Genomic DNA, 16777 nt, shown 5'->3' on the forward strand with positions numbered 1-16777 from the left:
TGTTGGTTTTTGACTTCGGTAAACTTGGGGTTTAGATCCTGATGTAGATTTGTATTTCGCACATATCAAGGAGCTCTAGTAATGAGCTTTAATATTCCTCCTTGAGCTACTTTGATTTTTATTTTTCGAGAGGCATCGCTTATATTCCAGGGCACTTAGGAGTCACACATGGCCAATAAACAGACCGACATACTGACCAAGAGTCGAGGCAGTATGAATATTTCTGAACCCGAACCTTACAGTGGCTTAGCAATTAGCTTGCTAACATAATGAGTCCAAATCATGGCAAATCAATCTCCCCAGGGATGAGACACGCGACAAAATTGGCAAATGGAAATCACACGAAAAAATCACAAAAGAATTGCCAGGGAGTAAATGAACAATTTGGATTCTGGTCTGTCTCCTGGCCTGGAGAAAGCATATGCACCTGACAGGATTACTAGAAGAAACATGCAGTATACTTTGAGGGTACATCGAAGCGTAGATTTCTACTTCTAAGGGAAAAAAACTGTAAGCAAGTATTTTCATACAGTAAACAATCACCAGCCAGGCTATGGAACCTGATAACCATAACAGCCTAAAGCTAACTAGTGAGCTCTAACAACACTGATGAGGCGCAATAATTTATTAAGGTCAAGGTGCAAGAGGCTTTGTTATCTCTTCTTTCACTAGAGAGACAGCCACAGATCCCCAGAGTTACTACGAATAATTAATTATAGAGTTAATACGAAGGCCCTAACCGAAGTACCTATAGAGTAAATGAGATTTAACGCTGTACAAAATATGTACCTTCGTGCAGTAGTGTGACAAACGACTTTTCTATATCAAGACAAGATATTAGACATTGTTTGTTTTCATGTGGCTAGAATTGCGTCTACTACTTTGTAGATTTAATGAGGATTAGACAGGGAAGAGTCTCGAGGGCTATGAGACGTGGAAACAGGAGACGTTTGATTGGAGAAGTTTTGTAGAATGTAATGGTAATGTGTGTATTTCGGCATGTCATCATGTAAAAAATTATGAGACCAAAATGATAGGTAACGACTGAACTACATGTACACTCATATCAAAGGAGAAATCTCAAAATTTCTAAGATTTTCTGTATAATAAAATTAACATTAATTATTGTTAACATTTATTGGTGAATTTGGACGAATGGTGAATTGAAGATTTTAACCTCGACTCGGCCGTCACGAGCGAAAGTGACTGACACTGATTGGCGGGTAGGCTCGAGGTAGACCTTATCCGTTCTTAGACGCGAGATTGGCCTGCGTAATAATTCTCAGGATAGTTTACGTACAAACGGCAAAAGCGAATCGACTATTGACACATGAATTGTACGTGAAACCTGGAGGCAAGGCTGAAACGGCAAAAAGGGGCCTAGTTTTATCACGACTCAGGACAATACACAACCTATATCAACCTTGCTTTGTTCACTCGATTGAATAAGGACAATAGTCATTCAATCGGTCCAGGCGTGTTGACTTTTCATGCCTTGTTTTCTACCGACGAACGAAGTAGCAATTTACCTACATCGGCCCGAATAACAAACTCTAAATCTTATTTATAAAACCGATTTTATCTATATCTCTTCTTTGAAGCTAAAACAAACCTATAGAGCAGCAGAAACGTATAGGGTAAAAAATTCTAGCAAAACTACGGCAAATTATTTAATTTTCATAGATATTTTTCTTTAATACCCATTTTTATGTTTAACACGTTATTAAAATTTACTAAGTCCATTAAAATACACATTCATACTATTTAAAAGATTACTGAACCTAAGTATGGCAGGCCTCAAGAGGTTCTCGATATACAGATAAATCTCCTCGCATCACCTTGACGCCCTCATTTTATTCACGCTAATAAATACATTCGCACACAATACAAATCATGATGACTTTCCTAAGTTAACTTAATTGTTTTTTAAAATATTTTTGTCGGCTTATTCTTAATTATATAATTACTCAGTTAATTATACACAATTTTTTCGAAATGAAAAATTGGTGTCACAGGCGGGATTCGAACCGACGACTTTCGGCTAAATTCGCCACTGCTCTACCACTTGAGCTACAGTGACTTCGATCGCCCGCGCCGCAAACTTCCCATTTCGACTCCTCGTTTATTCCAGTTGTAAGCAAATCGCGGCTTCATATAGAAACATTTTACAAACGATTGTACTACAGCACACAGTCCCGCTAATGTAGTACAATCTTTAATAAAAGTGTTTCTACATGAAGCCGCGCTTACAATTGGAATAAAACGGGGAATCGAAATGGGAAGTTTGTAGCACGGACGATCGAAGTCACGGTAGCTCAAGTGGGAGCTGCGGCGAATTTAGTTGAAAGTCGTGGGTTCGAATCCCGCCTGTGAGATAAATTTTTCAATTCGAAAAAATTAGGTATAATTAATTGAATAATTAACTTAATTGGTTCGATAGGTCTGTGGGATATTCTACACATACCGTGTCCATACATACTTAACCACTCACGCAAATAAATACATTTACACAATTGGGTAGTGATATTAAATCAGTGACTGCAAATACATATAAAAGTATATCACTTAGTCTGATTTGGCGTGTTCGTAGGTTCTGGAAATCCAAACACACCCAAACATACTATAAATTTCGCGCTAATGAATAAATTCACTCAAAAACAGGATAGTATTTCAACCTACGTAAGAAAGGGCACCTTATATACGACCAAGTACGTTTATGTGCTTCAGGTATCGAATTTCTTATTATAACCATTACTGTGCCTTGGAAGTTGTTTTAAAATCTGCAAGCAGGCCACACTACGACTACTAGTTTCATTTTTTGTAAGCCTTAAAAAAAGGATATTTTTTTAAGGCTTACAAAAATGAAACTAAATAAAGTAAAATAGTTTTTAAAAATTCCTTAATATCCTTTTTTTAAGGTTTACTATGACTAATAGTAGTATTCGAAAAATCTGTGAGAAGAACCATAATTTACAAAAAGTGTTAATCTCACCTTCATTATTTCTACAACTTGCTAATTTCTCGTACTCTGTAAATATGTGCTTTAAAGATACTTGTACGCTGCATAAAGGGCCTCCTTTGGTCTTTCTTCGGCGAGGAGATGCCCCTAGGTAAGACTGATGTGGCCTATCCGCAGAGGAGTCAATGCGATTCTTCCTTTTTTCCATTTCCTCCAATGAATGTGAATTTGAATTTTGTTGTTGTCATTAAGGTATTCGTTTAGGTGCGATGGGAAGTTTTCGTTTAGACAAAAAAATTCAATTTCTTAGTCTTCTATCTATCGAGCGATTTCAGCCCCTATACAGACCTAAATGTACCAGATTTCAAAAAACCATAGAAAAGCTTTAACATGTTCTCTCTCTATTTCTTTCTCCCCCCCTCTCTCTCTCCTTCAAGCCAATGCTATATCTATTTTGTACCTGTAAGCTATCTTACGTCTAAAAAAAGTTCATGATTTCAACATAATAACTGTAAAACTACGACAATACCTTTATAAATAAACTGTAGTTTTATTTACCTCATATACCTTTTATAATTCTTGAAGTTATTCTGTTATCGACCATCTTCGATTATACTCCAGTTATTGGATTGAGATCATTTGGTGTGTATTCCTTCAATTAATACAACAAGCAACAAGAACAACAAGCAAGCAGAAATGTCATCAAAATTTAAAAATTGAGACTAAAGAACAGACAGTGAAAGGGAAAATAGCATTTAGAAGAGGATGAATGAACCGCTTGAAATTTTGGTCACAGCTGAAAAAGAATGGAATCTATAAAACAATATTTATCCATTCACTCTTTCTCTCTATCTCTTCTTCACTCTATTTCTCTCTCATTTCATTCTCCCCCTTTCCCCCAAATAATGTTTGATTTATTTCCTTTAAAATTTTCCCTTTTTAAATTTTTTCCAGTTCGGATTACTTGATGTTCGGAGTACCGAAGTTCGGATTCGAAAGGGAGTACTGTAAACAGGTGGTAGTGTTGTTTTGCGTCGTTCACCCCTAATTCTGCATGAGTTTTATTTATTTTTTCAATAAAAAAATGATTTCTTGAAAATTAATTGGATTTGTTATATCCTTACTTTGAAAAAATAAAAATAAAAACTGCGCGCTCTCTATTTATAGACAAAAATACCGATTTAATCAACACCGAAGCACTAATTACGAAACCTTCTTGTTTGACGAAGGTTGAAGAGATTAAAGCAGCGTTATTTCTGATGGGACGCCGTCTGTTTTGGTAAACAATTAGTTTCGAGCCCTCGGGACAGAGAAGCGAACCATTTGCGAGAGAGTAATGAGCAATTGACTGGATGGCTTCGGAATAAAATATGTCGTTCACACCGGGACGGCGAAAACTCATGTGCTTAAAAATATGATGGTGATGAGTATAATAGGATGCGGGGTTTGTGCTTCACAGGCTCTGCAGCCTTCTGGCTTATTGTTTTTTTTGACTGTCGCTGCTTCATTTTCATTCTGTATCCTCGTGTATGTCTCCATTGAGCCCCGTTGCTTCACATTCGAAGCATTCCTCCTCATTACATAACCTGCAGATAGGATCATCGTTAAATATGCCCATGTTTTGCAGATGTTTTCTCAGATGCCAGTGACCGGTTAATAATCCTATCACTCCTCTGAGTTTAGCCCTTCCGATTGTAACAGTGCGTTTGCCAGTCTTGGTGATGGTTGTTTTATCATAAGTTAACCGTGTCTAGCGCCCTTAGAGTTTATCCACTTCTCCTTTTGTTTTATTTGGATCCACTCTGCGAGATTTGTAAAAATAAATCGATTATTAAATCAAATCTCTCTTTCTTTCTCACACTTTCTCTTTATCTCTCTCTCTCTCCCTCTTGCTCTTTCTTTCGTTCTCTCACTCTCTACCTTTCTATCTCTGTGAACATCAAATCCGGATTCCAGTTTAAAAACTTTATTTATGGCGTAAAAATGAGTGAAGTTATGCTGTTTCGTTATATTCCTTTGTCATTTCGATTTCAAGTATGAAGCTTTTGTCACCAAAACCAACAGAGCTTTTTTGATCCGATTCCATGATCCTAAAGACAAAATGCTAAAAATTTCGGTGGTTTGCCTTAAAGCCAAACACATTAAAACGTTTTGATGTAATACATTTCAGTTCACAGCAAAATTCCGGCAAAATATCTACATCTTCTTTATTGGTCCTAGAATACCAAAGAAAAGTTAATATACGATATGGTGATGGTGATGAGGATACTAGGATGCGGCGTTTGTGCTCCCCAGGCACTACAGTCTTCTGGCTTATTGCACCTTCTCAGTTCCCTAGTTCAGTGCAATGGAATCAATCTTTCTTTTCAGAAGTATCATGTCATTGACAGTCGCTGCTACAATTTCATTCCCCAGGTTTTTTTGATTCCAAGGGTATGTAGGAATTGAGCCGTTGCTTCGCATTCGAAGATGATATGGTTGGTTGTTTCTTCTTATCCATCACGTTATACATACCCATGTTATGTAGATGTTTTCTCAGATGTCAGTGACCGGTTAATAGTCCTATACCTCCTCTGAGTCTGGCCATCTCCAACTGCAGCAGTGAGTTTTTGAGTCTTGGTGAGGGTTTTATTAGAATAAGGTTTCTTTGTCCAGCGCCCCAAGAGTTTATCCACTTCTAATTTTGTTTTATTTGGAACCATTATGTGATGGAATATTCTGTTGTTTTTTTATCCCAAGTATAGGTTCGGGGCCTATGTTTGGTCTTGCAGATCTGGCCAGTTGTCTGTTTTTTCGTTATACAAAATTCCTTTGCGTCCTGGCATCTAAGACATCATCAGGTTGTTGTGTTTCCCCAGGTTTTGGAGATTTTGGCTGCATTCACTGGTTCAGGGCCTACGAATGTTCTTGCACATCCTCTTCTGGCCGGTTAAAAAATGAAAAGTACATTTTTACCCTGTTATTTATAGATATTCCAGAGTTCTTTACTCGGATCGAGCTCTAGAGGTGAGCTAAGTGTAGTTGAGATCGTCCCATCGGGGCAACATGTTTCATTCTTAAAACCTGAAATTCACTGAGATAAATTCATCCCGTCATTTGAAGTAGTTATTATTTAAGATAACGAAGAAAAACAGTCGAAATACACAGTTTAGTAAACAAACGTCTTTACATGTCGAAGCTTCGGAATCAACTTACTCGGTAGGTAAGAACCACTACACCAAACAATTATCCCGAGTCCTATAACTTAATCACCCCAGAGCTTCGCTTAGGTCTTTTTATTAAAGTACAAACTAAAATAAGTTACTCCTCCACAATTAGAAAAAATCCTATTAGTTGTATTTTATTTATCGAAGTGGTAATAATTCTATGGAAAAGGAGTAAACAGTAAAATTGGACAGGATGGCTTTAAGTTTGTAATCCCCGAAAAAAGGTTTAGTTAGTGGTGTGGTCCTCTGAGTCTCCCTTATGTACGCAGGTGGGTCGGGAAAAATAAATATGTAAAATTTTTACGGAAATACATTTTTTTGAATAAATTTGTATACTCAACTTTGGTGGGATTTTCTTTTTAAATGAACTGTAAGCCTTCAACATCGATTTAAGTCTCACAAAGGTGTAATTAATTTATAATTAATTCTTGTAATTTCGGCCTCTTTGAAATTGCACAATGTACACAAAAAGCCATATTCGAGGGTTAATTAAAAAAAAATCAAATTTGATCTTAATTTGTAAAGTATTCTAATAAATCACAAAAAGAAATATTCTTTCCGACACGAAACCGAAGAATGTAAGAAGTTTCTGATTTAACCCTGTTCTTTGAAAGAAAAAGTAAACAGAAAAGCACAATATAAGGGAAAGAGGGAAAAATCCCGTATTTTCAACATTCTTTTTTATTCCCATTGTTGAATTCGCGCTCAATCCGCTCAGATACTTGATATCATCTCGACGCAGATAGAACGCAGATGTATTCGGGTATCAAATTAAATTGTCTTAGAATTGAAATGTTAATTTAACCCTTTAACCTATTTCCCCTCTGGGGTGGCAATTGTTTCAAGTTTCGGTCGTTGCTACAAAACCATACCAAACGGGACCATTGTTGTTAAAACTGATTCTGACATATCCTCGGTTGAATCGCAACGACGAAACTGATTATCTCGTAATGTTTACGGCTGTATGTTCTCGAACGATTGTTTATAAAAGGGGGCTGCTCATTGCAGATGTACTACTACTAATTAGAAACTAAAAATAAACCCTTTGTGTTCTTGTTAGATTGCTTGAAAACTCATTATTATCGACAATTTTTTTAAAAATAATTAAGTTTTTAAATCTGGATCTGCACTGTTCGCTGGCCGGAACAGAACATTTTCTAAACTAACTTAAGACGAGGTATGCATTTTCGACTCTTCTTGGACTGGTTTAAGACGTAGTGTTCACATCCTGGAGAGTCCATATCCATTCTACCTCGTGCGCACTGATTCCCAGAATGGGTAATAAATAACTAAATAAATCCTTAAATATAAAAATTAAATAATTATAAATCTTTAAATATATACTCCACTACAACGGACAGATGGATCTTAGGCCAAAGACGATGAGGACAGAGCTGAAAACCTCTCTGCAGTTTTCAGTCCCACCCGAGATATCAAGACCTTTACCATTCTGACAACATTCTTAATTACCTGATTAACTATCTCTCTCAGTCCTAAACCTTTTCAAAAAGAAAAGCCCAGATTACGACCTAACCAACATCTAAAAACCATTACCTTTATAACCTACTTATTCAATGACTACCTACGCACAACCCATTTCTCTATCCTTGATAAATATTCTTCCTTAATGACGATCCTGTAGAAAACTTAAACACTCCCCAGCTCCGACCCATCAGACTTTTGGCGATTGATTCACCTGTTCAATAAGACGCCTGTCATAATCAATTCGGCTTTTGGAACTATCCAACAAGCGCATCGCATTGTAGACGTAACGAAATTTCTATTGATCTGAAGCAGTACTGCCCTGGTGATTTCTTGGATGTTCACAATCCTTTGACGGGTATGGCAAGGGTTGTGGACGCTCAAGCCTATTCTACCAGCACGAAGCTTCAACATCTCCTATCAATCCTATTCTAGCAGATGTCCCTTAGGGCACCTCGCTCCCCTTCTTTACTCACTATATATTCCTGACCTCTCCACACCAGCTACCACTGTCACCTTTACTTTTGCCGATGAAACAGCAATCCTTTTTTCCTGAGAGACACCAGAAAAAATGTCTTTTTCTGTCTTGTCTGTCACTTCGATGTCACCCACTTTATTAAAGGGTGTCTTTCCTAGTCTCCATATAGAGAGCGATTAGATTAAAACTGCATTCGTTGCGAGCTGAAATGGCCCTGCTTGATAGCTCCAGGAACCTAACTTCATCACTAGTACAGATACAACCACGATCTAAAGCTTTACTTAAAAGTATGGTCGTAACGATGATTGAGATTAAGAAGCGGGAGCTTTATATTTTCCAATCATTGGAGTTTTTGGTTTATTGTACTTTTCCTAGTTACTTAAGTCAGTTCAATTCACTCAATCTCTCTCTTAATAACTAAGGACTCTCATTGCTGTAATTCGATTTCCCGAGTCTTCTCCATATCCTAAGTTACGAAGCGGTTGCTTCACATTCGAAGGTGATATAGTTGGCAGTTTCTCCGTCCTCATTAATTATATCCATGTTGTGTAGGTGATGTCTCAAATGCCAGTTACCATCCTCGTGAGTTTTTTTCCTGGTAAATGGAAAATAGGAAATGTTTTTTTCCTGATTATTTTACTTTTTAGTTAGGTCACTGACTGTCATTGCAATTCTTTTCCGCGAGTTTCCTTGGAATTCTATACTATGTCTCCATTGAGTGGTTGCTTTGTATTCGAAGCTGATATGAGTGTTTTTTTCCTTCTCATTGCATAATGTGCAAATGGGGTGTTCATTGAATAATTTTAAAGTAATTTTTTCTCAGATGCCTGTGACCTATATATAGCACTACCATTCTGAGTTTTTCCCTGTCTAATTTTATCAGTGTTTGCCAGTTTAGGCGACATCCTATAACCACGAGCTTACTTTGTTTGGCTCCTCTATAAATAGTACATTTCTCCTTTTATTTTATATGGACTCATTGAGAACCCATCAAGATAGGTTCTGTTCCATATATGGCAGTACAGATCCTTCTCGGATCTAGTTTTTTTCTGGTTGTTCATTACGTAGAACTCTTTTTGTCCTAGCATCCAAGATATTGTCAGGTTGTGGTGTTTTCCCATGTTTTGGAGATTGTCGATGCATTCACTGACTATTTTGATGTCACCTGTTTACGCACTAGTGCTTTTATGGCTATTTGTCGTTTGATCTTATCAGGATTTTTGTCAGTGTAACTCCTTTTAATATTTTCTATGGCACAAGCATTGTCACCATATATTTCAACTTCTAAAACCAAGGTGTACTTCCTTCAGCAATTTAATGCTCTATCGATCACTGTGTTTGCTAGTTTTGTCGATTGATTCAATGTCTGGCAGCTCTAAGATTCTTCCATTTTTATTTTTTTATTAGATCAATTCAGAAACAGAGGATACTAGTTGATCCTGTTATCCCAAATAGAGGTTTTGGGTCTGTAACTAGTCTTGCAGATTTTTTCTGGCTATTATGCCTGTTTGTTCCTCTCTCAATTTACCTTTCGTGCACTGGCATCCAATAGCAGATATTGTTATATTTTACCAGGTTTCAGATCTAATCACCGACTATTTTGATGTGACATTTTTGCTTGTAAGACGGAGGACTTCCCTATTGAAAAACCGTGAATTGACTAAGTCTGGAAATCCTAGAGTTCGTCCATTTCACTTTTTGTTCTTCGGAGTTGGCCAAGAATCGGTCTAAATCGACCCTCTGGGAATTGGACTATGACAGAGAAGTGTGTTAGGACCAATTCTTTACTTTTTTACACCGCAGATATCCCGACCTCACCCTCCATCATTCTTGTTATCCTTTGCTGCGTATTGTTTGAACGACCGAGGTGTGCTTCGCATGAGTTTTATTAGCCAAATCTGGGCTGCACAGAATATACCTGATCCGGTCCTTTATTCATTTTGGAATTATCTGTATACTACATAATTTTCCCTTATTTCGTCTTATAGTCTCCATTTAAGCTTAAGTCTGTATAGACTTTATAGGATGTTGCAATGGATCATTTTTGAATCATAGAGTTAGTTTTCATTTTTAGAAATGGGTATATCAATGAAAATTCATGCGGCAATATGAAAAATGTAAATTAATTTTCCATATTTTAAAATCACTACCGGCAATATTCCCTTGCCGATTTATAGGTGGGGTTTGTACATAAAAACACCAATGCAGATATTCGAGGGCGAGATATTCGGAAAGTACGTGTGAAGAATTTGTCTCGTCGGTAGATGGGGTAAAAGTTTCCAGGCGAGGGGAGCTGGAGTTGTCCTGGAAAAAAAAGTTATACCGGCCGAAAGGGGATTTGCCTAAAAACGGTGAACTTGGGTCAGACGAAAGTTTACACGAATCGCTTTAGTCCGAGGGCCGTGGGCAAAAAGTGGAACGTAGAAAATCGAAGCCCGCGATTTGAAACTTCCACAGAACTTCCTCATCGGTATTCATTACTGAGATGGAAATGGGGAAAACATAACACTCTCCATGACCGGCGGGACGGACGTTGGGAGCCATCGGTGCCCTTAATGACACTGTTAAAATCGATGGGGATTCAGCTGCTATGATGAAATTCCAATTGCGGCCTTTTCCCCTAAATTAATGCCCCTTTTGATCTGATTTTGATATGTTTACAGGCCGATGATAATGGTTAAGGACTATTTGCAACATACTTTATCTAAAATCAATATTCTCTTGTAAGTCCCTGCTCTCTGTCAGTTTTACTGTTATCTTTCTTTCTAATGATTAGTAAATTTCGGCTTACCACATAGTGTTTTTTATATACGTGTAGTCAAACATTCATATGCATATAGATCAATTTGTACTTTCCAAAGAAACCGCGTAAAAGCTAAAACCCTTCCGGTTGAAATTATATTTTCCATCGTAATTTCAATCCTTCCTAAATTGACAGATTAATATTAATCAGCTAATACCGGATTCAAGTAAGGCTGACGGTGTGAAATGGAATGCAAATGAAGAATGCGGAGATGCTAGAATTCTAAGTGCCGGTGGGTAAAAGCGGCATTCCCAGTGTCTTTGAAGTGAATCGAAAGGTTGACCAGAACATACGCTCTCCAAAACACCAAAAGTAACCAACCTTCAACATAATTCATTAATTCAATTATTCTTTTTATGTAAGATCTTAGTTGAGATGAAAAAGTTAGTGTCACGAGCGGGATTCGAACCCACGATCTTCGGCTCAATACGCTGCTGCTCTAACCACTTCAGCCGTTCGATCCACTCGGACACCAACTCCCATCTTAACCTACAACATTTCTAATTTTCCCTCTTTTTTGCCATTTTTTAAGCTCAAGTGATTAGATTAGGCCACTAAAATGGATTAACAATTTATTAAATTGGTTCGAAAACTGTTAGTTTCAAATCGCGGTACCACCTGCGGAGGTTGTAAGGATGATGTTGAACTGTATCGGCAAGTATATAAAATGAGACCAAAAATGCTAAAACTAGAATTGAGAGTTCGACCATTTAGAAACCATGGGAGAGCGATAAATTACGAAATATTCGCTTAGCATTGCGGTTGTGAACTGAATTGTTCAAAATGTTTCTTTTGTGTAATAACAACATTTGATAGTCTAATTTTCTAATTAAGTGTTTTTGTGTTACAGTGACGGGGGATGGGCGGGGCGGGGGCGCACTGATTTCCGGTGATGATGGAGACCGGAAACCGGACGTGGACGGATGAGGGGGCCGGCCACCCGGCAGTGCAGCCGACCCCGCAAGACGGATGGACCCTGATAGTGAAGGCCTGCCTCATGGGCTTCATCATACTGGCGGCCATACTCGGCAATCTCCTCGTCATCGTGAGCGTGATGCGCCACAGGAAGCTCCGGGTCATCACTAACTACTTCGTCGTCTCTTTGGCCCTGGCGGACATGTTAGTCGCCCTCGGCGCGATGTGCTTCAACGCAAGCGTCGAGCTGACCGACGGCACGTGGCTCTTCGGATCGTTCATGTGCGACGTATGGAACTCCCTGGACGTTTACTTCTCCACAGTTTCCATCCTCCACTTGTGTTGCATATCCGTCGATAGGTATTACGCGATTGTGCAGCCCCTCGATTACCCTCTGATCATGACGAGGCGGAAATTGGCGATCATGCTCGCCGCCGTCTGGTTCTGTCCCGCCTCGCTCTCCTTCCTTCCTATTTTCATGGGATGGTATACGACTCCAAAACACCTGGCTTATCTTTCGGAAAACCCTCACCTTTGCGAGTTTAAAGTCAATAAAACCTACGCAGTCCTCTCGTCCAGCCTCAGCTTCTGGTTACCTGGTGTCATAATGATCTTCATGTACTACAGAATATACATCGAAGCGGATCGCCAGGAACGCATGTTATACAGGTAGGTCGAATTTCCTTTAGCACTTTTCTTTACATCTTGTTTATAATAACTTGTAAAACGAGAAAATAACATATTATACTAATGTACAACCGTACCTCTTCCCATCTTCCTTCCTGTTTCCCTTTCCATGGTCGTTTCTGCTCCTGGTCCTCATAATATCATCCATCCATCCCGTTTTTGGTCTTCTTCTTCTCTTTACTATTGACGACCACTACTACTACTATATGTCTTTATTGTTTAATATATATACAAAGTTTACAGATCGGCAGTATATATTCAGAGCAAGAAAGACGTTCCTCATGGTTTAAAACCGTCTGAGGGAGTCTAGCACATAAACTTATATAACTAAAATCTTTCTTATTTACAAGTAATTGTAATTAATATTTACAAAAGGAATACATACTTTCTTCAAAAATTTCAGTAATGTAATAATAGGACATAATTATATAATAATAGCTGAAACATGATGGCAAATATATACATCTCTTATTTATGATTACCTATAGTGCACATAACTCAATAATAAAATAAATTAAAGTAAAGTAAATGGGAATAATAAAAGTAAAAATAAATAATAATGCGATACAGTATCTACCACAAGAGATAATATCGGGTTGTCCGGAAAATAATGCAGGATTTTAAGTTTTCATTAAAAAAAATCTATATAAAATATTCTGTTTACGTTTACAGGATTACTCATTTGTATGAATGTCAACACTTATTAATCCTCTTCCAAATGATATTGTTTGTTTACCTCTGTAGCATTCCGCTACTTGGAAATAATTCAGTCATCCTTATAATGTCAAAGCGAGAATTTCGTACGATTTTCTTTTACGAGTTTAAACTCGGCCGAAGCGGAGCCCAAACGGCTAGAAACATTAACCAAGTCTGGGGCGAGGGTTGTGTTAATGAGTGCACTGTGCAAAGGTGGTTTAAAAAATTTCGGGAGGGAGATTGCAGCCTTGAAGATGAAGAAGGTCGTGGAAGGCCTTCCTCTCTTAATGATGATGTTCTGCGATCAGTGGTGGAAGAAAACCCCAAAACAACTGTTCGAGAACTTGCAGAGCAACTCAAAGTCAGTAAAACGACCGTCGCTGACCACCTCAAGGCGATTGGAAAAGTGAAAAAACTCGAAAATTGGGTTCCACACTCATTAAACGATCGCCAAAAAATCAGCGCTTTGATGTTTGTGCATCACTTCTTTGTCGAAACAAAAATGACCCATTTCTGGCCAGAATTGTTACATGTGACGAAAAGTGGATTCTCTACGATAACACTAGACGTTCTGGACAGTGGCTCGACAAAGGAGAAGCTCCAAAGCCCCCAACTCATCAAAAAAAGGTAATGGTTACGGTATGGTGGGCTTCATTTGGTTTAATACACTACAGCTTCTTAAATCCTGGCGAAACCATCAATGCTGAATCATACTGTAACCAAATTAATACCATGCATCAGAAATTGGCAGTAATGAAGCCCTCTTTGGTCAATCGGAAAGGGCCCATTTTGTTGCATGACAACGCTCGACCACATGTGTCACGTGTAACGTCACAAAAATTATTGGAGCTTGGCTATGAAACTTTGCCTCACCCACCCTACTCTCCGGACCTCTCGCCTACTGACTACCATTTTTTTAGACACCTGGACCACTACTTACAACACATAATATTCAAAAATCAAACGGAACTGGAAAATGCATTTATTGACTTTATCAATTCTAAAAATTCTGAATTCTACTCAGACGGAATTAATAAGTTACCAACACGTTGGGAGAATTATTTTGATTAAAGAACATTGCTTTAAAGTAACTAGTTTCTTTTTTTTTGTTTAATACCAAAATCCTGCATTATTTTCCGGACAACCCAATAGTAAAAAACAAAACAAATATAAGTGTTTAAAATATAATATTCAGGTCGAAGATGTGCTTTGCACCTATTCAGGGGAATCCGACAAAAGAAGCCGCCTCCACCCTCACCAGGTGCCTCTGATTCTGGCTCTAAGAGAATAAGCCTCTTTGCAGAAATTTACCAAGACTGCCAATCCTTGCCGTTAATATATTCTAGCAGAATCTCACTAGACAGAGTTTCCCTACCAAAACAGTGTTTCCTGACAGCGGTCAGTGCAGGGCAAGTTGCCAAGAAATGGAACAAATCCTCCCGCTCTGTACCACTACCAAGTTCACAGTTAATATCCTGCTGCTTGAAGTGTTTGTAGTTTAAGTTAAATAGATCCCCCCGACACTTAATTATCCACCGCATGCTATCTAAGGGTAGCGAGAGATCCATTAGATAATTTGGGGATTTGAAAAGAAGCTCTCTATGGAGTGGGGAAACTGTCTGAATTGGCCAAAGCTGTGTAATATTGTCTCTTTATATTGTCACAAATGGACCGTCTAACTAGTCTCAAACCATCCCTCCACAGTTCAACTCTGTCGATATTGTTCCGGTCTAAGGACAGGTCCAAATTAAATTGCATGATATGCCTTTTTATTGCCTTAAACCAATACATTTCTTTATCTACAATCTGCTTGGCTAGGATCTTCGGGAGTGTATTGTCTGGTAGAGATAAAATTCTTATTATGTAGTCGAAGTGAAGTTTCACAGTGTAGAGAAAAATTGGCAGGAGACCCGTCTCAGCATAGAGGAAGGCTGTGGGGGCGTACTGAGGCAGCCTGAACAGCCTCCTGATGAAGAACCCTAGAAACCCCTCTACCTGTTCAAACATCTCTCCTCCCCAAACCCGAGCGCCGTAGCATAAAATAGACCTGCTGACTGTGTTAAATATTTTTAGCTTAGTCGAGTACGCAATATCGCCGTTGTCTATAAGAGGTCTCCAGATAGAATTTAGTCCCATCCTTGCTCTATCCACCTCATCCGTAACATGTTTGTTCATTGACAGTGCCGGCGTGAGTCGGATTCCCAAATACCCATACTCATTCACCACCTCTATCTCCTCAGTTTCTAAATACCACCTCTCACTTTTCGCAGGTCTACCCCCATTTCTCAACACCATAATCTTAGATTTATTCAGATTTATTCTTAAGTTCCATCTGCGGCAGTACTGTTGTAAAGACCTGATCATTCCCTGTAAAGAGGCAGGGTGTGAGGCAAGTGAAACTATGTCATCTGCATAGGCTAACACACCACCATCTAAGCATGGCTCCAAATCAATAATATTTAATGAAAAAAGTATTGACGACCAATTTGGGGCTATCTTCGTCTACCATTCGAGGCCTCATCTATGACCTGCCATCGTCCACATAGATTCTCGATGGATGGATGTGGTGTTAAACGCCTTCGACTCCCGTTTTTGTTTCTTTGTCGATCTTTAATTTTCACATTTATCTTTGTGTTGAACGTATCGTAGACAGTTCAATTGACTCGATCTTTTTCGTAAGAAGTAACTTTTCCGGGCTACTTTCTACTAGTAGCCAATCCTACTCGCTCTCTATATGAAGACTAGGAACTCTTCAATTAAGTGGGGTACATTAAGATATCTTTCTCTGCATGCCGGACACATTCTCCTGCTTTGTCTCAAAGGTTTGATGATGATGGAGTGTTAGGAAGTTGCGGGTTTTTATTCTCCAACCACTGTAGCTTTTTTGCTTAGTTCCTTTGTTCATTTCAATTGGTTCGATTCTCTTAAGAAATATTTGGCTATTGACTGTCATTACTGCGATTTTAGTTCCCGGTTCTTCTTTATACTCTAGGTTATGTTTCCATTGAGCGGTACTCAAAGTTAATACGGGTGGCAGTTTCCTCCTCCTCATTGCATAACCTCAAAATAGGGCCATTATTAAACCTTTCGCTTTTATTAAAAAATATACATAAACAAATATATACATACGTATGCAGTTATGCTTACCCCTTTGGACAAACTTTCTTATTTATATTACACATACAGTTGTATTTGTACTTATTGTTGTAATGTGTTCTCAGTGTTAAATCGGATATAAAATTGGCCGTAATAGAACGTTGCCGTCTTTGGCTTTCAACTGAAGTAAATAAGCTCATCTAAGTGGCCCTTCGCCATCACGTTTCGCTTTAACAATTCACTGAAATTTCCTCCGTTCAAAAGTGAAATATGACTACTGAATGGGACTAAAACGATCTTCTATTCTACATGCTCTCTTAAGCATGCGCTATTTGGAAATTACATTAATATGATTTAATTTGTAGCGGTTTAATTGAGCAACATTAGCTTTTATTAAATTTGAATTTGAAAAGCTGAGAAAATTTAACGTTTTTCCCTTTATTTTTTTCCGATCT

The 16777-nt window shown here is 38.3% G+C and overlaps 1 protein-coding gene across 2 annotated transcripts in view; it reads left to right on the forward strand.

The window, feature by feature from the left end:
• Window positions 1–16777, forward strand: part of LOC106662125 (octopamine receptor beta-1R-like) — a 236637-nt gene that overhangs the window by 28343 nt on the left and 191517 nt on the right. For both annotated transcript variants that reach the window (XM_014385937.2, XM_014385938.2), the window contains exon 3: window positions 11779–12512. In XM_014385937.2, the coding sequence (XP_014241423.1) occupies window positions 11821–12512 (692 nt within the window). In that variant the 5' untranslated portion in view covers window positions 11779–11820. The remainder of the gene's footprint in view (window positions 1–11778; window positions 12513–16777) is intronic.

The sequence above is a fragment of the Cimex lectularius genome, unplaced genomic scaffold, assembly GCF_000648675.2.
Source record: "Cimex lectularius strain Harlan isolate CLEC.00 unplaced genomic scaffold, Clec_2.1 scaffold3, whole genome shotgun sequence".
Taxonomy (NCBI): domain Eukaryota; kingdom Metazoa; phylum Arthropoda; class Insecta; order Hemiptera; family Cimicidae; genus Cimex; species Cimex lectularius.